Source organism: Dermacentor variabilis, chromosome 5, assembly GCF_050947875.1.
Source record: "Dermacentor variabilis isolate Ectoservices chromosome 5, ASM5094787v1, whole genome shotgun sequence".
In the NCBI taxonomy this organism is placed as follows: Eukaryota; Metazoa; Arthropoda; class Arachnida; order Ixodida; family Ixodidae; genus Dermacentor; species Dermacentor variabilis.
This window is the reverse complement of record NC_134572.1, coordinates 68,032,283-68,056,866: the sequence shown is the minus strand read 5'-3', so window position 1 is coordinate 68,056,866 and position 24,584 is coordinate 68,032,283. Positions and strand designations below refer to the sequence as shown.

The 24,584-nt window shown below is 42.9% G+C and overlaps 2 protein-coding genes across 4 annotated transcripts in view; one reads left to right on the top strand and one right to left on the bottom strand.

The window, feature by feature from the left end:
- LOC142582747 (histone-lysine N-methyltransferase 2B-like) overlaps nucleotides 1–13,678 on the top strand; it is a 98,114-nt gene extending 84,436 nt beyond the window's left edge. Inside the window, exons 31-34 of the mRNA XM_075692762.1 lie at nucleotides 1,219–1,348; nucleotides 5,242–5,337; nucleotides 7,885–7,952; nucleotides 12,211–13,678. Of these exons, the coding sequence (XP_075548877.1) occupies nucleotides 1,219–1,348; nucleotides 5,242–5,337; nucleotides 7,885–7,952; nucleotides 12,211–12,316 (400 nt within the window). The 3' untranslated portion in view covers nucleotides 12,317–13,678. The remainder of the gene's footprint in view (nucleotides 1–1,218; nucleotides 1,349–5,241; nucleotides 5,338–7,884; nucleotides 7,953–12,210) is intronic.
- A 5,697-nt stretch (nucleotides 13,679–19,375) lies between these two features.
- Nucleotides 19,376–22,658, bottom strand: LOC142582746 (tRNA wybutosine-synthesizing protein 3 homolog). 3 transcript variants are annotated; one of them, XM_075692761.1, is made up of 7 exons: nucleotides 22,351–22,658; nucleotides 21,669–21,749; nucleotides 21,404–21,502; nucleotides 20,491–20,562; nucleotides 20,351–20,419; nucleotides 20,131–20,195; nucleotides 19,376–19,760 (listed from the first exon to the last, which is right to left on the bottom strand). In XM_075692761.1, the coding sequence occupies exons 1-7, from the start codon at nucleotides 22,387–22,389 to the stop codon at nucleotides 19,598–19,600; spliced, it is 588 nt and encodes a 195-aa protein (XP_075548876.1). In that variant the 5' UTR covers nucleotides 22,390–22,658; the 3' UTR covers nucleotides 19,376–19,597. The 3 variants fall into 3 exon arrangements, with proteins under 3 accessions (XP_075548876.1, XP_075548874.1, XP_075548875.1); XM_075692759.1 differs by lacking the exon at nucleotides 22,351–22,658 and adding an exon at nucleotides 22,083–22,344; XM_075692760.1 differs by lacking the exons at nucleotides 21,669–21,749; nucleotides 22,351–22,658 and adding an exon at nucleotides 22,083–22,344.
- Between the last annotated feature and the right edge of the window lie 1,926 nt (nucleotides 22,659–24,584).

Below are 24,584 nucleotides of genomic sequence, written 5' to 3'. Positions count from 1 at the left end.
ATGAGCTTCATAGTCGTTTTGCCACATGATATCCCAGCGTTAAGAGGAAGCTTTAGCTCGAGTGCTCCTATCTAAATACATGTAAAAGGAGAATTCGTTTTTCTCGGCAACCACTGCACCAAATTTGACGAGGTTTGTTGCATTTAAAAGAAAAACTTAAAATCTAGTGACTGTTGGTTTCGAATTTTTGAGTTAGGTCGTCAATCTTTTATTAAAAATTGGCGAAAATCAAAAATTTTCAAAAAACGAAACTATCAAGTTTACAACTCTGTAACTCAACCACTAAAGATTATAATACAATTCTGTGCATTGCATCTAAAAGTACATCCATAGCGGACAAAATTGATATGTTACACATGAATATAAAAAAATTTAATCATAGGGAAATACAACTTTTGTAAAACCGTTGTAACCAACGTAACAAATTCATGTAAAATGTAAAATGGCATATTGAATTTGTCCGCCTTGAGTGATCTAATGGATGCCGTTTACAGAACCGCGATATCAGTTCTTGATGCATAGCTATGAATTTGTAAACTTCGTGCTTCTATTTTTTTCAAATGGTCAAATATTTGAAAATCGTTTTAGGAAAATTCAAGCCCTAAATCGAAATTCCGCTTCCAACAGTCACTAGAATTTAACTTTCTCTTTCAAATGCAACAAATTTCATCAAAATCGGTCCAGGGGTTATCTCATAAAAACGTTTTTGCGTTTTACATGTATTTGAATAGGCCGCGTCAGAGTTGGGCCCGAGCTAAAGCTTCCTCTTAAATGCTTTTTCTTTTTCATGCAGCTGCCCCATGCTAAAATTATTTTAGGCCCATGGCTATGGCTCACTTCATAACTAATATATTGTTTATATATGTTTTGGGTCAATAGTTCTTCGTAACTTTATATTAATGTGAATATAATATTTGTAATATCCCAATCACATGGGACATTTTGGAGCATGAGCCAGCTCAATCAGGATCGAATTTCGCTGTTGCAATTGGCTCCCTTTTGCAGCTTGTGCAAATGAGCCTGTCACATTTGAGAAATTTGATCCCTTTTGGTCTTGATCACAGTCAAAAGTGCCTTGTGTGACTGCTGTGTATATAAGGCAGCAGATTACTGAAGGTAGCGCAACTTAATTAGCGGACAAGGTTTTCAGCAAAAGAAAAAAAAAAGTTGCGTTGATTCATGTCGCTGCATGTGTGTTTTATCTTTGTTCCCTCGTAGGTCAAGCATTCATGGAAGAGGCCTGTACTGCAAGCGCAACATTGATGGAGGAGAGATGATAATTGAGTACGCTGGAGAAGTCATCCGAGCAGCCCTCACAGACAAGAGGGAGAAGTACTATGAGAGCAAGGTGGGTTATTTTTCGTTTTTTCGTGTGATAGGGGGATCTTCAGTCGAATTAGTCAGTATTGTGCAGGAGCTTAAAAAAATTCAAAATTAAATTAATGTCTTGGTTTGTCGCGACATATGAGGCTGAATATGGCAATGCGGTTCTGCGAAAAGCCGCAAGGTTTGGAAAGTTCGTTGAAGTGACGCAAGATGTACCAAGATGTAACATAAACAGCTAGGACGACGGTGATAGTTGTCCAAATGAAAATTTGTTGGCAAAGTTGACAACACCTGCCAGGGAAAAGAGCGTAATGAATTTTGTGTCGATGACTAAAGCTTTACACCAGCAGGGAAGAACACGCAACCAGAGAAGGCGCTAAAAGGTTTGGTTGACAATGGTTTCAGACCATATCACTAGTGTTACCAGCTTCATCCCAGTATTTCATTAAGAGAGTAACCATAAAATGTGTACAGGCTAGGCTTGTGTGAATATTCAATACGTACATTCAATCAAATGCTGTGCTATTCAATATTTTTTCAGTTTAAATTTCAGTGTTCAGAATTTTTTAAGTACTCGGAACAAACGAATACCGTATTTACTCGATTCTAATGCGCCTTCAATTGTAACGCACACCCATTTTCTGTGACCAAAAAAAAAAGGGGGGGGGGAAACGCCTTTGATTGCAATGCTCACCCGTTTGCTGTGACCTGAAAAAAGAAAAGTCCTTTACAGTATCACGCACCTCATTCTTTTATACAGAAATACAGCTTTTTCTCATTTAGAAAGATATAGATGTAGTCCCAATGCACTAAAGTTGCGATAAATAAAAAAGTCGCAGTTTCGCCCTAAAGCTGAAGCATCAATTGCGATAACAAATTAGTAGACAGCTATGCGGAAAGTAAGGATAGTAGTTTTATCGACTGTATAAACTTTTAAACATTTGCTTACTAATTAAATTAACGAGCATGGTGTCATGGACACTCAAGCAAACACAAACACATATCACTCAATGTCCGAGGAAACTCTTTAACAAAATGCTGGTGTGAGGAAGTGCAGTACCAAGACTGAGCAAATTGGCCTTTATGCGGCCTCTCGCTTCAGCACGACCTAAGCAACAACACAGCACAGCGCACCTAGGTGCATAGGCTGTCTCCATCGCAGATAGCTTTCAAGATAAGGGCCGTGCGGCCACACCGTATGCAGCGGCTACCACCAGAAATAGAACGCCTCTCCTGTTCGTGCCAGTTTCACACGCAAGTTTTGGGAACTCCGAATGCCCGTGATGTGGCCTGATTTCCGTCCGTCTCCACACATACGATCACTTTCCTTTTAATTGCGGCATCATGATAAACTCGGCTTGTCTTTGCAGTCGGTACTTCTATGCTGATAGAGCAAATGCAGAAAACGGGAAGACGGACGGTGGACTAACCTAAGCACACGTACTACAGCACATGGAGGAAGCTACGGCAGCTAGGCTCAAAGCATGTACAAGGCGGCCATTTTGAAATGCCGATGGCAACATGGTAACGTAGATTTAGGCTCGTACTCGATTCTAACATGTACGCAATTTTTTAACCTGTTTCATTGGAAATAATGTGCACGTTAGATAGAGTAAATACAGTATATAAGTTTGAAAACGAATACTGCCGATAGTTTTGGTCTTGATGAGCAACTCGCAGTGTCATTTACATAGCTCATAGCCAAGACAAGCCGAAGACGAATTCATTTACTCTCACTGACCGAATTTTCATACCTGCTTGATTATTTGAACAATCCTGCAGTACTGCCACCATGTTGAACCGAAATGCAACACTGACCAAAACTTAGAACACTCAATTTTATAGACATGATCCACATGCGCAATGTCTGAAAAATGACAGCCGTGAGGAAAGTTGGGGTTCTATTCGATACTCTCCTTTTTCACTGGTGAGTTGGTTCATTGGCTTCCTGAGAGTAATATGGCCGCTGAAACTGGATCTGCGCCAACTGTACACCAAACACTAACTTTGATTGCTCAAGCTGTGCTGGTTAGCTCTACAAGCCAAGGAAGTGCAGCCACAACAAAAATTCGCTGCTAGCAGGTGTGGCAGGCAGGCAGGCAGGCAGCAGACTGTCACAAAATGTTTGCTGCTATGCTGACGTTTGAGTAGCTCATCAGTGATGGGGCACGAAGTCACACACATAGGTTATACTGAGGGCCATAGAAACAGTGTTGAGGTCCACTGGTGAACAGCCAAGAACTACAGCGAGCATGCCAAGTTTATATGTGTACTTGCTGGATAGAAAGCTTTAAGGTCGTGTAACGCAGTCTAAACTACTGCAGTGATCTTGACTTGCAGCCAAACAGACTGCATGTTCCTTGTGTCTCTGGAGACCTTGTAATACGCTTATCAAACAGCACAAGCCTTCTTATCTTAACTTCTCGACTTCACTCGCACCCTCAACAAATCACGTGACCTCCTGTCCTAGGCATCAGTTGCACGTGCACCATCCATTGTGTGAGCCAGCATGGTGGGAAGTGTGTTTAACGAGCTTGAATGTGGCTTTTACTCATTGAAAGAGGAAGCTTAATGAAAGCTAGAAGATGTCAGCCCTGCTTAAACGCAGGGCTTGCTACCTCAAATCGGATGATTACAGAATAATAAAGTATGTCTACTGATTCATGTTTTCCATTTCTCGATAAAAGATATTGTGCTACTGCCTCACCTAATTTCTGAATTTTAATACAGTCAGCATCTGATTTTTCAGACTCTCTAGGGGCCACAAAAATATTTAAATAATTGGGTAGTTTGTAAATATGAACACATGCTTTTACTGTCCTCAAGGACTCAAATCACCACAGGCACGTCCAAAACTGCCCTGAAAGCCAGCCACTTATTAGGCGTGTCAATGCTCAAAGTGTGACAGGAGACGCCAGGTACATGCATGTCTAATTAAGAATGCATATGTTCTGTGACAATGGCTCCTTTTTGCTCCTGGTGTGCTTCACCCCAATACATTGCTTATGCTTAACCGTGCGATGCTGCTGTATTGCAGCGAAGCTGATTTTCGGAAACTGGCATTATGCAACACTCTATCCCTTCCGTACTTTCTGCGCTTCGAAGCCATCGGTGAAGATAACAAAACGGAGTCAACACCATTGCTGACAGCGGCGAATTCTTTAAATGAAAAGTGCAGTAGCGAACGTCAAAGCAGTTAAGCATAGAGTTGCTGCCCTGTATGGCGGCTAGCCGATCAGCATGCAAGGGCGCTGGCTCGATGTTGTGAGATAATTAAAATGGCAGCGGTTGTGTCTTCGATTATTGTGCTTTTGGATCTGTGGTTGGCGAAAAATTCCAAAAATCGGACGGCAAAGGGTTTCAACGTCCGAAATTTTGGACATCCTTATATGTTGGCTCTAAGCGGTAAGTGGTGGTGCCATGAAGGCATCCGAATTAGCAGGCATATCAGAAAAATTGGGCATTTGAAAAATTTGTTGTTGACTGTAACTGGTTTCCTGGCATGTTAACTGCTGCATTTGTCAAGGCACATTTAGCTTGTAGATTGTATGTGGCAGAAAGTCAGGGAGCGACAGACATCTGTAATTAGACAGTTACTGTCACAGCTCTGTCACAACGGCAGCCTGAAGCTTTGTTGATCCGAATCCTTGTACTTAAGGCGTGATTATACTGATTTATTTCATTAGTCAACAATCCATCAGGACTGTGAAACATTCTTTGAAATGCTAGAATGTGCAACTCTCAGCGTAATAGAACTTATGATTTAAACAAAGTTGTTTAGCTCAAAGTGTCGCCCCACTGTATGAAGCCCTTGCTGCAACATGCAACTGTAGAATCACTTTGGCTATAACAATCTGTGCAGTTGCATCTGTGGTTGTGAAAGTTAAACTGATTGTGACCAATTGTTGTTTGCAGGGGATTGGTTGTTACATGTTCCGCATTGACGACCATGAGGTTGTTGATGCCACGATGCACGGCAATGCCGCCAGGTTCATCAACCACTCTTGTGAGGTGAGTGGGCACAAGCCACATATTGTCATTGCTGTTTCAGGTTCAAATCTCAAAAATGCTATGCTTGGATGGATATGTTACCTCTACCACATAGCTTCAGTGGCCAAGAGGAATTCGCTTTCCAATTTCAACATGGCTGTAATATTTTCATAACGTGCATTTTTTAGGCCACCATCTATTAAACATTTGTAGATAAAACTTGTTTTATCAAAGACTGTGTGTTCCGAACATGTTAAAATACTATAGATTCCTTCCTTATGGAATGGCTGACACAGGGTGTTTGCAATTTTCAGGTTTTGCAATTTTCAAGAATTTTTCAAAAATAATTTATAGCATAAATTGAAAATTCACTTGCTGCACTTACTAGATTTTAACTTTTCTTTTTAAGTGCAACAAACCTCGTCAAAATTGGTGCTGTGGTTGCTGAGAAAAAGAATTTCTACATTTTCAAGTAATACAGCTAAACCTCTGTGTCACAAACTTCAATATAATGAAATTCTCCATACAACGAAGTATTGAGCTTTTAAATTTCTTGGCCATAAAACACCATGTATCTAGAACCTCAATATTACAAAGTGTGTTTATAACGATTTCAATATAACTAAATTTCACTGCTGCCGCAAAGGGATTCCAAGACAATAAATAACAACTTCGAGATAGTCAAACGGTTGAATTACAAGCAGCTGCTTGCGAACGCACGACCTCAAATCACATACCACATGACCAAGAGGGACCGCTGAAGAGGAGCAGAGTCATGCTCCACACGAAGTCCAGGTGCCATAAAATTATATCGTATCCCGAGTACTGTATGCATAAGGTGTAAGTGAAGGTGTGTGAGAGGGAGCCGAGAAGGGTGGTGACTAAATTTCTTCCTGCATGAGCACAGAGGAAAGTGGGGGAGGGCTCTTGTTTGCAGTAACGCAATCAAGTGCGCAAGGTGAGGGGGGTGGGGGGCAGGTTGGTGTGACTCTCGTTTTCTAGCATGGCCGTGACTTGTTACCATCAGCCAGCGGGGGTAGTAACCTTCTAGCCTCTCCTGCCCCACTGCGACAAATTGCTTCGTGAAGGCAACAATGCGCCCCCCTTGGACAGACCCGTGGTGCCAGCCGGCAAGACACGTTTGGCGGACCAAGTATTGTTTGTTGGTTCAGTGTCGCCTCCACAGGCCAATGGGAGCAAGAAAACTTCTGGAAAAGGCTGCTCTAAGGCGTTTCGTCACGGACCCCAGTAACTGCCTTGGTCATTTGACAAATGCTGCAGCTAACTGCGGGGCCATCCCAGGAACCATGATGAACCAGCTTGAGTCAAGCCTGACAACCCCTGTCTACGAGGCTCCCCTCCTTTCTGTGTGTTCAGTGAACAAAGGTGCGGGAGTGTGTGTGTGAACCCTTGCCCTCAATGCAGATCGTTCGACGACTTTGGATGCTCCTATTAGACAAAGGTTGGACGGCAGTTCCCCTCACCTATGGATCTGGGGAGGACAGAAGGGGTTTAAGCAGATGTTTTCGGCTGCTCAGTGTGCTTCACTTCAGTCATGCTATACTGATGAGATGTAATATTCTCCACTCTTCGTGTAGATAATGTAAATAAATCCCAGTGCTCCTCGTTCTCGATGAGAACACGTTCCTCCCTTCAACAACGTTCTTAGTGTGAATGAGTCGGACGACGGCATGGGCCAGCTACCCCTTTTTACATGCCTGACCCCAACTCTTATAGCCTCCGTATGGCTGTCAAGTTCATATGCAGCCCACGGTCACACGCAGCATATGATTTCAAAATCATATGCTGCGTGTGCCAAGAGTGGGCGTGCCGTGCCGAGGTGGCGTGGCATCGTGTGCGGTGCCCTCCTACGTGTTCAGAACTGGAGGTTGCGTAATCTTGAGTATTGAAAATGCGTTGAAGTGAGAGACAGACCAAGTATTTGCTCCCCACTGCCATTGCTCCCCATGATAACGTCGTCCCGCTGTGGGCGACACTATGAGCCGCAAGAGCATGGCCTGCTTCTTTTCATACCGCCAATGAGAAAATATCATTTACACGGCATGAAACCATATCTTTATTTGCCAACTTTCAAATTCAACAAAATTAACGCTTTCTCGTTCAAATTTGCTTTTACCAATTGCCCAATAATTAGGAAAATCTTAAGGCCTCTTCCTTGTAAGAAAAATCCATCTGCAACTGTACTTATTTGCATAAAAGTTGAATTTCAATATAATGAAATTTCACTTAACGGGGCAAATTGCCAATTTTAGCAAGTTCATTATATCGAGATTTAACTATTTAGAGAGGAGCTCCTGTACTAAAGCTTCATGTTATAGGCACACCCATCAATTCAAAATTCTACTGCATGCAGACAGATTCACACTCTCCTCACAGATTTAAGTAACAAGAATCTACTGTATTTGACTTGCGTATGATTTTCTTAATTTTATGTGTAGCTGAGATGCCTGCAAGCTCTTTTGCTTTCCTTTTGTCCTTCTTTCTCTGAGGGACCTGTGAGCAAGCACATTTACTTAGCTTTTTCTCTTTGATGTTTCTCTTCTGCAGCCCAACTGTTACTCAAAGGTGATTTCTGTGGACAACAAGAAACATATTGTGATATTCGCACTGAGAAGGTGAGTAATTGAAAACAAAGTGGTTGTAGCACACCAAGTGTGGCACATTTGCCCTGCATGCAATGCAGACAGTCTCAATGCACATCTTTAGCCACGCTATTGCAATGTAAATTTTTGTCTACTATACTCTGTTTCATACTTAGCAGGCAATGCTGCAAAAAAGCTGATCAACTAATGTAGTCATAGAAATCTCAACTGTGCATGTTTAGCAGTGCAGTTCTTTTTAATCTGCAATGCTTTCTATAGAATAAAGTTACGTCATATCGCCTATAATTTGTGCACTTTAGTGCTTCTGGTGTGCAATGTACTACTATGTTTTGGTCGCAAGCGTTAATGGTGTGCTGTAGCCATTTTCACAGAAACGTGTCATTTCGCTTGATTGGCGGTAAATAGGTTCAGATCTGTGACACCTTTCATGTAATAATTATTTTATATTGTGTGACATCAAAGTGTGAGACTTTATAGGACATAGAATGACATTACACATACCTATATTTTTCTTTCATGTGTGACAAACGATATTTTGGTCTTGAATGCAAGGAGTGAGACGTCTCTCTATCTCTAGCCTTAAGCAGCGTTGCGTGCTGCATATGAAACAAAGTATAGATTTGCTGATCAGGGTGATGATTTTTTAAGGCCACTGCCAAGCCCAAAGAGAATGAAACCCACTCAGCACTTGCGGCACGCAAGCATTTTTAGTTCACCACATTGTTTCAGTGAAATCTCTACATAACGAACTTCAGGGAAGCGTGGCAAATTCTTCATTACGCTGAAAAGTTCTTATAGTGAAAGCCTCAAAATTAACCATTCCGCCCATCAACTCATCAGTTCATCAGTTGTCACCATGTGAGCTATCCACGAAAACGTTGCTCTTGGCCCTCGTCCCACGCTGTTGCTATTTTCCATAGTTCCGCTGGCGCGCATCACTGAAGCACCGTAAGTAAGAGTGGCACGATGCGCGCAAAATAGATGCTTATTGCCGAGATAACCACTGACATTAAGGAAGCTCCATGTCACCTCCCCTTCCCCCCCCTAAAGTCTAGTGTTTCTTGTGGCATGTTTGTTTTTCACATTCCTTGTAAGACACCGCAACTGTCTCGCTCGAGGCCAACATCTGAACAATTACAAAGTGCCAGCGCTTGTAAATGACACCATCTGGAAAGTGCAAAGTGCAACTGCGTGACATCCCCGCGAGTATGAATGTTACATGTCTCTGCGTGCGTAGCTTGTTTCGCCGCAAAAAGAAGCAGAAAAGAACGAAGAGGCATGCGTAGAAAGAAGGGCCAAAGAAGGAAAATGTGCCTCCGTGGCTCGGCAACACTTGTCTGGCCCGAGTATGTGCTCACAAAACCTGATGCGTCATTGCTCCACAATAGAACAAAAGAAAAAGAAAGAAGTACTCTCCCGCTTTTTTTTTTTTTCCTCAGGTAATGTTTTTCTGAAGCCATGCTCTGCAGCATCCACTTTCTGCACCTTATCACCTGCCAGCCAGCCTTACTGTTCTGGCTACCGTGAAGGATACATGGCAATCTAAGAATCCCCATATTTCTGAATTAATGTTTAGTACTGAAACGTTGTTAACATGATATAGAAGCTGAATAACAACTGTTGTTCTGGAAAAGTTCGGTGTTTTGAAGTTTGTTGTGCTGAAATATTTTTAAATGATAAGCAGTCACCAGGGGATTTCTGAAAAGTTTGTTAATATGAAAAGTTCGCTGATGTGGTGTTCGTAGTAACGAGGTTTCACTGTATTGTCATGGATAAAAGGCTTCAGTATGATGTCAGGTGTGCGTAAATGAAAGGGTGAGACCTCAGAGTGAAATGACATCACACCATGAAAGAAAAGGTTTGAGTACTAAGCAGTTTTTTTAACATTAAGTGGTCTGCAAGAAAATACATAATCTAGTAGTCAGATCTAAATAATATTTTTAAATGCCTCACAGTGAAGAATTGAAAGTAGAAGAGAAGTGCAGGACATCGCTTTCTCAGTACAGTTTTGTCATCTGCTGCAGTCATTGGCTTTGTCAATTGCCTGCACTTTATGCTCACTCCGGTCACTTCAGCTGTTATTTAGGACCTTTCATAACGTTGAATGCAATGTTCTGCAGGACCCCTCTCAAGCTATAATGACTGTCGCAGTTTGAGTACTACAGTGCCTGGCACAAGTTAGGCATGATCCATTGCAAAAGTCGTGGCCTCTGTGTCGCACAGGCAAATACTTCTCTGGCAGATTTGACATGGTGCACCAATGCTTCTAGCAAGTTGAATCACACTACATAAAAGCACCACAAGGGCAGTGCTTCTTTATACACTCGAACCTCGAGATAAACACAGACATAAAAAATTATTGGCTATTAAGACAGGCTACAAATTCAAAGTTCGGTTGGCCGTGCTTTAATTGAGCAGAGTTTTCTCCTGCTATAATGAAATAGAAAATGTGGGATCCGACACAGTGTTGGTCACAGTGAAGCAAATTTTTGTTTGCACGTGACGCAAAATATATACAGGAGAGAGCCCCATTGATATGTTTTTCTAGGGACCGTGGAAGAAAAAAAAAAAAAAAACGGAGCAGCCGGGAATACATAACAGTGAGGAAGGCGCAGGTTGTCACAGTGTCAGTAAGAGCCTTGAATGGCCGGCAAAACAGGTATTAGGCGTCTCGGCGCTCTTACTCTGACCAGGGACAGTGCGTGCATGCGGGCACGTGATGTTCCATGACAGTGGCCCCTTTCCACTCTTGATATGCTTCACTGCATAACACAGCTCTATTGTGGCGAAACTGACTAAAGAGCACTGCCAATTATGCAACGTATATAGGACCCTTGCTGGCCCCAATGTAAATGTATCCCTGCGATTGGCTGATTTGGATGATTGGGTGCTTCGCCAAGTGCTCTGTGCACATTTTCTCCCAATATGCTTGTTAGGCCTTCAGTCGCTGATTGCAAACTTTGGTCACTTATTAAAATGTACTCGTCGCCTATTGCAACGTAAACTGTATACATTTATCATCTTCATAGTCACGTGCACGAGTGAATTTCTCTCTGTGCTGCTAACTTTATGTGGCCACCACATTCAAATGCAGCACAAGATGTGGGAACATTACAGAATGGCAACGTATGAAATGTGAACGTAATACATGAGAGTCAATGGAATTTAGGTTGGGACCGCAAAAACGCAACTCAGAAGCCAGGAAAACACAACAGTGAGAAACATACAAGCGGGGTTCCACTCTATTCTGTTGGCAAAATGTAAAATGCAGTCGGCAATGAATATTTTACCCGCCTGACTTCCCAGACCTGCACGATTACTCGGACTTCTCTGCGGCCCTGCAGCGTACCCCTAGCACCAATGCATGACGGCAATAACCAAAATGTTAGACACTGCACACTGTTCCAGGCATGAAATGTGCGCTTGATGCTGAAAACGTAACGGCCACTAACAATGTTGTCTCCAAAACTGCAACTTTGGTTGCAGGCTACCGACGGAGCAGTGCTAATTAGGGCTGGCAACTTAAGCAGTGCGACCGCCGGAATGACTGGCGACAAGCCACTGCTGGAAGCTCATTGTCAATATGTTTGCATTCATAGAACGTATTGGCACTCGAGTGTAAAATCAGACGCACAGGCTAGACTGATTACCGTAGTAGTGCAGAACCACATGCAATCCCCTCCATGTCCGAAAAATCTGACGGCGGTGGCTTGGCCTGGTTGGATCACAGTCGGCAAGCAAAAATGCCAATTCCACATGATAACACTAATTGCACGGTTGCATATTTGTGGCAGTGCGTGTGTGTAATGGTTGTTCCAGTCCATTTTACTTGCACAGCAAGACTCTGTGGGACCATCAAAATATTCAGGAGACCTTTTGCTGGCCCGTTGGAGTCGCCCCACTTATATGTTCTTCACTTAAACCTGATCGCAATTTTTTTTTCCCAGTATCTGTATGTTAATATCATATATAACGAAGGTATTTTCATGTCCAATGTGACTTTGTTACAACAAGGTTAGACTATAATTATTTTACTAGTGTGGGATTGGAGTGGCATTCTGCAAGGTATTCTGGCATTCTACAAATGCTGTAGTATTTGAGACTATGCTGGAGACTGAGCAGATAATGCTTCGATAATTGGTGCAAACATGTGCATAATCCCACATGTGATTATTCTGAACCAAACTACTATGGCTCATGCTCATGAACAGCTTGCATGTGGTAACTTCTAAACGGTTTCCTCTGTCCACTTATTTTCGCCCCCTTCCAGCATTCTCAAAGGAGAGGAGCTGACATACGACTATAAGTTCCCCATCGAAGACGTCAAGATTCCGTGCTCATGCGGCTCCCGGAGGTGCCGCAAGTTTCTGAACTAAGTTGGCACGTGCACACAGCAATGACGGAACTCTGCCGCCGTGGTGGCGCCTGTTGTCCCCATGCATCGAGCTTACACTAATTGTGGGACGTGTGTACATAGGGTTTTATCTCCAGTCCTTTGTTTCTGCCTGTAGCTTCGCCCTCACTGCTGCTGTTGTGTCCACATCCATCTTTGTTGCATTATTATAATTATTATTCCTGTCATCATTATTATTATTATTATTGTCATCACTCCTCACTTCAGTGTTTCCCTGTCCATCACCACAAACGCAAAACCCCCTCACTATGTACGTATAGTACGTGTGTGCCATGATTGCATGGTAGCATGCTTTTTTACATTTTTTTTTCCTGATAAATGCGAACAACAAGTGTTTTTTAGTGTTAGCAAGTGCTAAAGCAGATGAATGGGCACCTGTCTTTGTTCTCGAGCGAGCCTGCTCTTTGGTACCTTGTGTAAAAAGAAAAAAAAATACAAATGAATGAGCAAGTAAGAACACAAATTATTGAAGAAAAGATAATGGAGTGAGCTACAGATAACATGTTAGCCAGGGCTTCGTGCCCGAGAGATATTTTTCTGGTCGGCAAATGTGTGCACACGCACCGACGTCTTGTTTCTTTGATTCGACGAGAGAAAAATGTGAGATCAAGAGTGATGTGTTACACGATACCTGAAAGTGCCTTGAGTGGTTTTTACGGGTGCCAACTGTGATCCCTGGAAGTCAACCTGTACATAGCATAGAAGTTTTAGCTGTAATTACCACCATCAAGGAGAGCACGAGACAACAATGTTGTAACAAACTTGAGGAGTTATTGTGACACTATTAGAAAGCAGCAAGGAGAAAAACGATAAAATATGCACATTTATAAATATCTCATCTTATAGTATATATATTATATATATATATATATGTATATCGGTTGTTGTGTTCAGAATCTTTGGAATTGTGTATCTGTAATGTCACTATTGCATGTGCGAGCACACACACTTTTTTCTGTCGTCAAGTCATTCGGCGGGGGCTCCTGGGATGTGCGCACCCAAGCTCTGTCCTGCCACCATTTTCATCGTCGTTGCTTGGGAGCAAAACTGCACATGAACAATTGTAACTTGTTTTTAGATCTTTTGACTGTGCATGTTTTACCGCACTGTGCTACTGAGGCTTATGTGGACAACACATGACATTGTAAAGTACGTTGCTAGAGTGCTTTTTTTTCCCCTCTCTTTTCCCAAGCAAAAGTTGTGATGCCTCTGTTAGCACGCACGTGATGTTTAGGATGCGAATTTATTGCCGCAGCATTTTAGGTCTAGTAGAAGTGATTGAAACTGTAAATATAACAACACATAAAGATGTTTGTTTTCTGAATTGCTTGGCTGTGTTCCTCAATTATTTTGGGACAGTCTGCTTGGTTTAACCTGAACACCTCAAGCAGAACACATGAATCATTTACAGAAATATGCACTTAAAGGACTTGTGTTTTGCCGCCAGGCTGTGAAACAAGACTTTTCTGGTCTTCTGTAATGAGCTTAAGCTTATGATTGCCCCATAATACTACTGAATATAGATGCTGTAAAAAGCTGCCGCGGTGGCTTAGTGGCTATGGCATTCTGCTGCTGCGCATGAGGTCACAGGTTCGATACCCAGCTGCTGTGACCACGTGTTGATGGGGGTGAAACGCAAAAAATTCAGTGGCAATTTAGAGATAAATGGCAAGAGAAATGTGTGAGGCATTATGTTGCACCTGACTGAGGTCCTGTATCCATGATTTAAACTGTGTTCACCTCATTGCAAAGTGTTGTTCAGGAGCTCACTCGACACATGTCCCACCTCTTTGACGAGCTAATTGCAAGTGACTGTGGTCTGCTGCGGCATTAATTTATACCAATAAATTATATTAGTGTACAGTGGAATCTTGACAAACGGAAATTGCTTAAGTGGAACTGCCTCCTAAACGAAACACAGTCCTAATGGTTCGTTGGTTTCGTATTCATGCAATTGTATTCAGCTTTGTCTCTCAGTAAATGGAACTCCTGATAAACGGAACCAATTTCCCTGGTCCTTTGGGCTTCTGTTTAAAGACTCCACTGTATATCAACGGTCTACCCGCTGTGAATGGCGGTGGAAATATCATCCACCGCTCTGGTTTACCACTCGCTGCATCAGGTCCATCGCTCCGCAGTAGAGTAGTAAAAAATTTCCTTTCTTTCTTTATTTTTTTTTTTTTTGCAACATTCAGGTGTTCCTTTATCACATGGGGAAATATTAGAAAAGTGACATTCAAGTTCAGAAAATCTCACTTTTGCAGGGTGCTGTGAACAACAGTCAGGTAGAAAATCAAGCTTGTGACTAGCATGACTTTTCGTTGACGCAACGCTGTCATTTTTTAGCCATCGTAAAAGGAGAGATCTGACCTTCAAATAGCCATAGTGCCACATTGCGCCGTTAAAGTAAGAGAAGCTAACAAAAAAATTTAAAAACTAGCGTTGCAATTGGTTACTGCTGCCATGCAGACAGAAAGCCCTCCTATTTAGCTGATGCAAATTTGAATCATCAGCACGTTTCGCCCGCATTTCAACAGTGGCAAACTGTGCATTTCTTTGTCCTGACGAAATGTGGCAATCATGTTAGGATGCGTCGCTGGCTCAAATTGTTAGTTTCAATAAAGGGGCCGTGACACGGTCGCCCAACACTTCTATTTTAACCAGAAATTTCTAATTGAAATCTCTGCCGCTCAACTTCCTCCACCCACAGCAACCGCCATTTTGGCAAGACTGTGTGATATCGGGAACTGAGGAGCCATCTCTGTGTCATCTGCTTTGAAACAGTTCGAGACCACATCGAACGTTTCTCCGCACGCTCTACCACCCAATGGGATAGCAACGGCATTGCCGCTGATTTCTGCCCACAATTTCCTCCCTTGTGTGATAAAAAGCAGTAGCAAAACACAAAGGTATGCTGAGATGTACATGCAAAAATGAAACAACGCGTGGCGGCTGTGACGTATTTCCAGCTGCAATCACTTCCGGTGTTCGCAGTACACAGAATTATGGCCTTCGAGACTGGCATCTGTTACTCGAGGTAGCAGTTTCCAAGGGTGCTCATTCATTTTGTCACCACTCAGTGTCGCCAGACTGCTTTGCAGTTCAACTGTGACATTAAAAAAATTCAAATACAAATTTTCTACTGCACCAAATGCACTCAAATTTTGCGAGCTTGCTGTGGGATGCATACAGTTTGACATGCAATGCATAACTTAAGCTAAAAAATTTGGTGTCATGGCCCCTTAAAAGGGTTCAAAGTGCAAAATTGGTCAATTTACTATTCAGAATGGCGGAATTGTCGTATGGGAAAAGCAGAAAAACGCAGACGCTTAGTCACATGTGTACTCCTTCCTCCCCGGTTGCAAAACATCCACCCATAAAAATTTCTGGGGAGAACCCTGATACACACACACACATGTGCGCACACTTCTAAGCTCTCCCATTCCTTCTCTACCTCTGCCACACGACCTGCTTCCCACTTTTCATGAACACGCTTCTTTGCACTTTGGTACTCCTAATTCTAACAGATTAAAACGCTTGTCTACTTAAGTTTAGGTGCACATTAGAGAACCCGAGGTGGTCAATATTAATCTGGAGCCCTCCACCACAGCGTCCCATAACCCACTGCACAGTTTTGGGACGTTAAACCCCATAATTTAATGTATATGCTACAAATACTCTACCATTGTTCCTCTATACACTCCTACAGAGAATATATAGTACAGTCCACTGTTAAGGGGGAGATGCAGGTCTAAAACCTTTTTTATGTTTTGATTGCAAAATTATTCTTCAACATTCTATTTTCATGTGTAAAAATACTGCGGGTATTTCACCAACCAGAAGAGTGTGAACAATAATTTTGATCGAGCCATGGTAGCTGTAGAGGCTTCATTTTTCCATTCATGCTCTACTGCCAAGGCTCACAACCACAAGGTCTGCTTGTATAGTGAGCTGGTGTTCACTTGTTACACCAGTGTAACAAGCAAGCCATTCCCTTCAATTTTTGTCTTCATTCCTGTGCCCCCAAAAGTCAGCCCAACACATGACCTCGGAGTCTGTGCTGCAAATTGCAGATTTGGAGCACAATATGTTTGGTTCCCAGTAGGTTTCATCCGACGCGTACTTATTTGTGTGCTTTGCCAGGTACTGTGTGTACATATTCTCGCAATATGCTTGTGCAATCTTCAGTCATGTCTTGTAGCGCACACATTTATCTTTGTTGCAAGTGCGGCGTCCGCACATTGCTGTCGGACCCATTGTCTTTTCTGAAAAGCATGTACCGAGTGCAGCAGTGGGATTCACTAAAGCTTTCTGCAAGGTGATCATGTACTGGGCAGACTTTTTCTGGCTTCAGCTGTATCGTTTGACACTTACTCTTAGTTTCTTTCCTTCTGTGGTATTGACGGGAGTCTTTTGCTGGGAGAGTGAGCTGGTGCTGTGTCGAGAGCGCAGGAATGATGTGGTAAGAAACAATGGTGCAGCAGCAAGTGGACAACACTTGTATTTTGAGCTTCCCTGTGAGCACAATGGCACTGCTGGCATTGTTTACCGGGAGGGAAAAGGCGTGGAAGGGAAAGTGGCACTACTATAGTTATTCTAAGAATTTTGCATTATAATATTGCGATATAGAACTCCTTTTTTTTTTTTTTTTTTTTTTGCAAGCCCCTCGCTCGAAGCCTCGTTGCTTTTTGCCCTTTATGAGACACAGGATCAGTTAAAGAACTTGGCAACATTTATTTTTTTCCAAAATTTTTTTCTTTGTTGTTTCCTCAAATTTTTTATGAAAGCAATCTTCGATCTCTTCTTTATTAACACCTCTCTTATAGTGCTTAAGTTAGTCTGACTGCTCAGATGAGTATTTTTTTTTTTTTTCACGTTTCATTTTGCATTTGTAGTTTCGCTTCTTAGAATGATTATTTCTCTAGTGCTGCCTCCTGCCACCCGTTCCTTTGCCTATTGGATCCCCCTTTGTGGGTACGTGCTGTAATAGAGGATCATCATCGTTTTTTTGCGCTTTGTTCCATTTCTTAGTAGTTTCTTCTCTTGCACTTGTCCCAAAGCAAGGGATATGGCAAATGTGGCTAACCCAGTAGCATTGACTACTGTTTTGAAACCATTTAACAGCCACTTAGCACCAGTGGCACTTGTTATAAAGGTATAGATGCTTAATTATAGAGGAAATGCTGCTGATATTGTTCCTCAAAAATAACAAAGATAGCAATATATATTTGCTTTTTGCTTATTGTTTTGTTACGCCTACGTTGCACTGGTCCATTCTCTCACAAAATTATTCCCGAGCATGCCATATGGGGTGAGTGGTGTGGTGGAGCAATGAAAGTGAAAAGTGTGATGTCTACTTGCGGATGGACGGTATGTAAACCGTTGTACAAGCCCGCCAAGTTGTTAACCTTTTAGAGACGAGATAAACATAATAGAAGGAAATGTATGTGCAAAATTATCTGGAGAATAAGAATGGTCAACGAAAAAAATATATATATTTTGTGGAAACGTTTCCAGCAACAGGGGGGCATCACCAGGCAGAACACTGGAAGCAAGCTTCACCCCAAGCAATCTATGGCTTTGTGTGGACCACTTACGAGCAGTTCTCATCGGATATAAAACAGAGGTGCACATAGCATTTCCTCGACGTTACCTGCATGATACCACAGCAGGAGGAGACCTTATCCACTTGCGATGCTTGCCGCCTGTCGTTCTATTTTGGCCGAATACGTGAAACTCCGTACTCAAAACCAAAATTTGGCAAGAAAAAAATAATTTTCTGGTGCGTTGCCTGCTCATCCATGAAAGGTTAACGGCCTGTTAGGCAGGTGTATATTTTAGAGCAGTGGCTATGCAAAATTTCAGCTGAATTGAAAAGCAAAGAAAACTACAACTGAAATTTTGTTTCAATTCTAAAAACCCGATGTTTCGGAGCCCGACCAGCCCCTTCATGGGTAAGCTGGCGTGAGGTGCAGCAGTGCTTAGGTATATGCGTTTTTTAACACTTTGCGCAAACACTTTTCACAGTTATTGAGAGTAAACGGCAGGAAGTGTTCCTGAGCAATGACTGATGTTACCCAACATGTTTTGGGTGTGCTAGGATTCCAAAAGGAACCACAGCCGCTGGTGGTTCTTTTCTCTTTCCAATACGACGGTGGCTTTGGGGCTAAACTGGTGGTCGAAAAAGCTTGCAGTGTTTTGCCACCGCACTGCATTCTCTGTTTAAGTGGCAAAGGTCATTCTTGTGTTGACGAATTCTTTCCAGAATTTTTTCAGTCTTGGCCAATATACAAAATAAATTTTGGTTGGAGTTTTCTTTGCTCTTTGATATCTGCTGAACATTTACCTTTGAATGTGTCAGCTGCTCATTTGCAGGCAGGTGGTACATTTACAGTGCAAGCTCACCACGTTGACAATGCAGTGTCCAGCCATAAAGTGAATTTGCATAGCCACAGCCCACCAGGCAGGTGTCTACAGTGGAACAATGGCTGTGCAGTGTCGGTCGTTTCCTTGGAGGTATGTTATCTATAGACAACTGCACAAGGCCGTGGAGCTGGTACTGCCAAGTACAATCGTACAACTCCACTTTAGTTTCAGCCAAATGGCGCCAACCTCATGGATGCCTATGTGTGCTCATGCGCACTAAACACGAGAAGTGGCAGAAATATGCACCACAATGAAGCAAAGGTAATGTAGTGACAAATGCGGGCGCCAGAAGAAGACGACGGGGTTTTGTTGTTGGCTCCGCTCCGCCGTTGCCTGTCCCTGTGCATTAATATAAAACACAGAGCGCATCTAAATGCGTACTATCAATTAGTGGAGCATGCTGGTTCCATTCTCCACCCTGGAACTCCGTAACCGCACTCTGATGGCAGGAAATGCAATACAATTGCTGTTACTCGTCTTTACTGCGCCATTAGAGCCGCCCACTTCTATTTCCTCACAAACTTTTGTCTGTGCTGTGGTGACAGGCACAGTGCTACCATGCTGCCACTATGTATGTTAAATGTTCAGGATCAAATAAGGTGGTGAGCTCTTTATTTAGGGACATCTGTGGCACTGCCACATAGTATTTTGACAAGAGCCTATAGGCACATCATGTGTTTTTCACATCTTCAAAAGCCATTTTGCACATAGCAGTCATTCATTAAAATAACACAAAAGCATTTATAGTTTTTTTCAAAATGTAATGGTATAAAAGCACTGTCACACTTCCCAGTGCATACATGGTGCCTTGAAGTCATCACGTGGAGAAGCCAAACAGGCCAGAAATGCTTTCATCATAATCAAATGCAGCGGAACTCTTCTCATTCTTAATCCTTGCAGCCACCGAATCTCTGGGAAGTCTACACGTTGCCGCATTGCCTTCGTTTTCACAGTTGAGCATGTTAAGTGCAGCAGAAAACCTGCAAATAAAACAAGTAAACAGCAGCATTTCACATTACGCAACAAAAAGGGTTGTAGTTCCACATAAGGTGCAAAGCAGCAACAGCGAAAACTAATGAAGCTTCAATCATGATACCAGCGCACACAACCTTTAAGCTTTGAAAAGGTTAGGGTAGAGCTACAGTTCCAGCATCTTACATTAATTTTTTCGGTCTTAAAACTCGCTTTGCACAAACTGGCATTCCGAGTAGCACTTGATGCAGCACTTCTATCAGTGGTGGTGTGTCATTGTGATAATGATAATTTGAGCTTTTGTGCAAACAAAACACGGCAAACCAGATATGCAAGGGAAAGCCAAAATATAAAAACATAGTGCTGGGCTTGCATTACCTTTGCAGCCGTCTCCAGTTTTCTGTCATTTTTTCATTCGCTTTTTGCCTTAGAAACTTGAGGTACTGAAAAGAAAAAGAAGTTTAACGTGGCAATGAATTACGTAGTTAAGACGCATTGTGTGCAGTGAACAGATTTTTAAAATTTTATAAGGAAGAAGGAAGAGATGCACCTATATATTTTGCATACAACTACTTCATCGGCATTGTGGAACACATACCCCAGGTGTGACGAGGACGTTTCCATTATCAGAAAGTGGAACCTCCATTGAAAGTGTGGACCGAACTGCCTGCAATACAAATATTGTTCTTGACCTTGCTTGGCGTTCTCCAGCAGGAAAGTGCCACAATTAATGCTTACCACATGAACCTTGCCCGTTTTGCTTAACATTATGCCGGAATTGCGACATCCAGCCCCTATGCTCATGGCCAGCTGTAAAAGTAAGACAAAGTGGCACATCCATAAAGTGAGCTCAGGAATAATTTCAGATGCAAAGTTGATTTGATGATGATAATGACTACAGTTCAACATGGAACTATGCCAAGAACGTCAAAAAAAGCTACACATCAGTGATGCTACAGTAAAGCCTGCCAAGCTGTGCCACCTGGTGGTTTCTTCAGGTAGTATGCTGATTCTACAGTACTTGGAGTGTGCAGCCATCACAAGAACACGCCTCTTTTCGGGCACAGAGGTTGCACAAGTTAACACCAAAATTGATTCAGATAAAATTCACTAGTAACTAGGGCACTTGCGTGTACCAATGTATGACAGGCACAGCAGGAGAGGTATTTGTAAGTGTCCACCTAGTGGACATGGCCATTTCAGCTGCAGCTGAGAGTGAGGAAAAGGATAAAGGCAGGGAGGTTAACTAGGACTAAGCTCGGTTGGCTACCCTGCACTGCACTGAAGTGCTGAGTGGTTGGGCTGGGGTACCAGCAAGAAGGAAACAAGTACTTACAGCCAGTTTCATTCCCGCTGGTTCAACACCAGCCAATCAGCCGAGCCCAAAATGCAATATCCCCCTATCAGTACACTGCATACTGTTATGGAAAGTTAGATTACTTCAAGGCGCAGTATACATAATTACTGTGAGAGGTTATGGTGTCAGTATAGTTCAACAAAAGTCTGAACCTATTTCAGGCATACGCCAAAAATCTCCATAAAATCAAAAATGTGTTCTGTCTGCATTTTTTAAGCAGCAAAATAAATATTCTCTGGCTAGCTCCACAGTGATAATAAAATAGTTTGGACCCATAAAGGCATTTCTACGTACAAGTTTCTGGGCTGCATCCAAATTGTGACACCGTACATGGAGGATAAATGGTTCAAACTTCAAAGTTGCAAAGTTAGTCGTTCTCGCCAAAGCATCGTCCTACAGAAAAAAAAAAAAAACAGCAACGTAAAGTCAACCTTTCGGAATAATTCCCGATGTTCCTAGCCACTTCAAAGGCACCTCGAAACTGAAGCTAGCAGGTAATGCACAGGTACTGCAGACACAGTAATTTCCTTTACCTGCAGATAACAAGATCTCGACGTACCAGTTCATCCTCTGTAAGAAGATCATGTGTGACGAGGTGCCATCGACAACCTTTTTTCACCGTTGGCTTCCCAATGTCAGACTAGAGAGAACGAAAGAAATACATATTTCTAGCGATGTATCTGTGCGGTAACGATCCTTACGGGCGGACAAATAGGCAATTTAATTGTATTGTAACTGTCAATTTTCCCATCAGTACCTCTTGAAGGGTCCTTCAATTCGAATAACTTTGTGCTTTTACTGTCAGACGGTAGAAATTCCTGGGACTAATGACTAAGCAAAGCTCTCAGGAATTTGTTTTTCTGTGAACAAAACAAGCTGCTCGTGAATACGCGCTTAACATGGACAAAAACAGCGGCGCACGGCTCAGCTATAATTAAGACCTTAAAGCGCTATCAAAGACGGAAAGACTTACTTCTGCGCCTGAAAATATCATAATTCTCCCAGAGCATGAGCTTGTCGTACAGTACTGCGCAAACGAGTTCAATTGGTCGGTCACATCAACAATCTTGGAATCTATTGCCCCTTTCCGGCTTGCATCGGCACTTTCAAGCCGCTCGCGTTTTTCCTTAGCAAACGAATCCATCAATTTGGACATTTACACATGTAACTGATCAGTTCGCAAAACGCATAGGCGTGTAGCGACGCTTTGGCCAAAACAAAACCGCGTACGAAACACCTACACATGCACCAACATGTGCGTTTGTGTTGATTCTCGACATTGTCCATGGCGCTGGGGCTAGCTTCAAAGGTCCTTGGAATAGTTATTTGTGAAGTGTCCAAAACTGAGCAACATAACAGCAGATTGAGCTAGTTGGTGTTGAAGCATTTTGTGTGAAAGCGCGAAACGGTTGGCAGCGAGGCAGGAACATAAATACGTGAGGAAAAGTGCTCGTTACCGTTTATTTGTGCTTCTGTCTCGCTCAGAAACGTTTCGCGCTTTCGCGCAAGGTTTGTGCAAACAACGCTTTGGTAAAAAAAAAGTTGCATCACAACGAAAACGGTAGCCATGACGGACGTAGATGGAGGAAAGCATGGTCCAGCTAGCGGCCCATAACAGTAACTCTGGCGACCCAGCGTACGCCGCGCCAAGCGCCGAGATTGATGGGAAAAAAAATTAAAGGGGCCCTGAACCACTTTTTATCGAAGTGGAGAAAGACATTTGAAGTGAAGGTAGGCTATTTCAGAACTACTTTGCCTCAAAAAGTACTTCAATGCGTTCAGTAGAAGCGGAGTTATCGGCAATCAAACACGGCGTCAGCTGTGCTCCCCTTCCTCTCAGTGCCTTGCACTGTGAAGGCTACGGCGCAGACGTAACCGTGGCGCGCAGTTCAAATTTACGATTTGGTGCCTATGCCGCGCTAAACGTACACACGGACACGATCCTGGGGCAAGTAGCCTAAACAGCTTCGCTGTTAAAAAAAAAAAAAAACAGAAAAGCTTGAATTTGAGGTTATTTGAGTCACTCTACAACTTTATAATTGAAATGTTAGAGATTCAAGCAATAATTAAAGATGTGACCAAATAAACAATTAATTAATATGTAGTGACGACAAAGAAATACTGGTTCTAAGTACGGACAACTTTCTGTGGCTACGAAGGGAAGGCTACAGAGGCAAAGCGCGCACAAGTGAGAGCGCTTCTGAAAAGAGTCCCGTGTTTTCATCCACGTTAGCTTGAGCAGGGGAAGAGAAAAGCCTAAACACTTTATTAGCAACAGTTAAATAAGACAAAACACACCACTGAATGTAAAGGTCTACTTATTGTGCGGCTTTTCGCTTCCGTGTCTAGGCAAACGCGAAACCATCGCACATGGAAGAGTCGTCGATTCAGCGTCGGTTCCGAGCAACCAAAAGCACTGTCAAACGCTGGCGGGCTACTTATCGCGGTAACACATGCGCAGAAGCTCCGCCCCGTAGCTTTCCCTCCATAACCACAGAAAGTTGTCCGCGAGTATACCGCTAATATGGAGATGTTACGATTTCTCTAGAGCTCTTATTTTGCTGCGAAGCTGTATACCTCTACCGCCCAAGGAAATTTTCGTGTCGTTGGCGTGGTAAGCAAGAAACTCCCCATACGTGGGCCGATCCCGAAGCTATATATAGTGCAATGCCGGTCCGAACAGCGGCGGAGGTGAAGCAGGCGTTAAGCACTCCCCATACGTGGGCCGATCCCGAAGATAGTCCAACGCGGGGCGGACCCGCAGCGGAGGTGAAGTAAGCGTTAATCATTGGCTCCCCATACGTGGGCCAATCCTGAAGATGGTGCAATACCGGCCCGACACGCAGCGGAGGTGAAGTAGGCGTTAAGAAAAAATAATAGCTCCCCTTATGTCGGCTGTCTTACGCTTGTTGATTAACTTCGAAAGTTCTGCCAGTTCTATTCTAGCTGTAGGGTTAAAGGCTTTCATACATTGGCGTTTCTTGATCAGATCTTTCGTCTCCTGCGATAGCTTACTGGTATCCGGTCTAACAGAGTTACCACCGACTTCTATTGCACACTCCTTAATGATGTCCATAAGATTGTCGTTCATTGTTTCAACACTGAGGTCCTCTTCCTGAGTTAAAGCCAAATACCTGTTCTGTAGCTTGATCCGGAATTCCTCTATTTTCCCTCTTACCGCTAACTCATTGATCGGCTTCTTATGTACCAGTTTCTTCCGTTCCCTCCTCAAGTCTAGGCTAATTCGAGTTCTTACCATCCTATGGTCACTGCAGCCCACCTTGCCGAGCACGTGCACATCTTGTATGATGTCAGGGTTAGCGCAGAGTATAAAGTCTATTTCATTTCTAGTCTCGTTATTCGGGCTCCTCCACGTCCACTTTCGGCTATACCGCTTGCGGAAGAAGGCATTCATTATCCTCATGTCATTCTGTTCTGCGAAGTCTACTAATAACTCTCCCCTGCTATTCCTAGT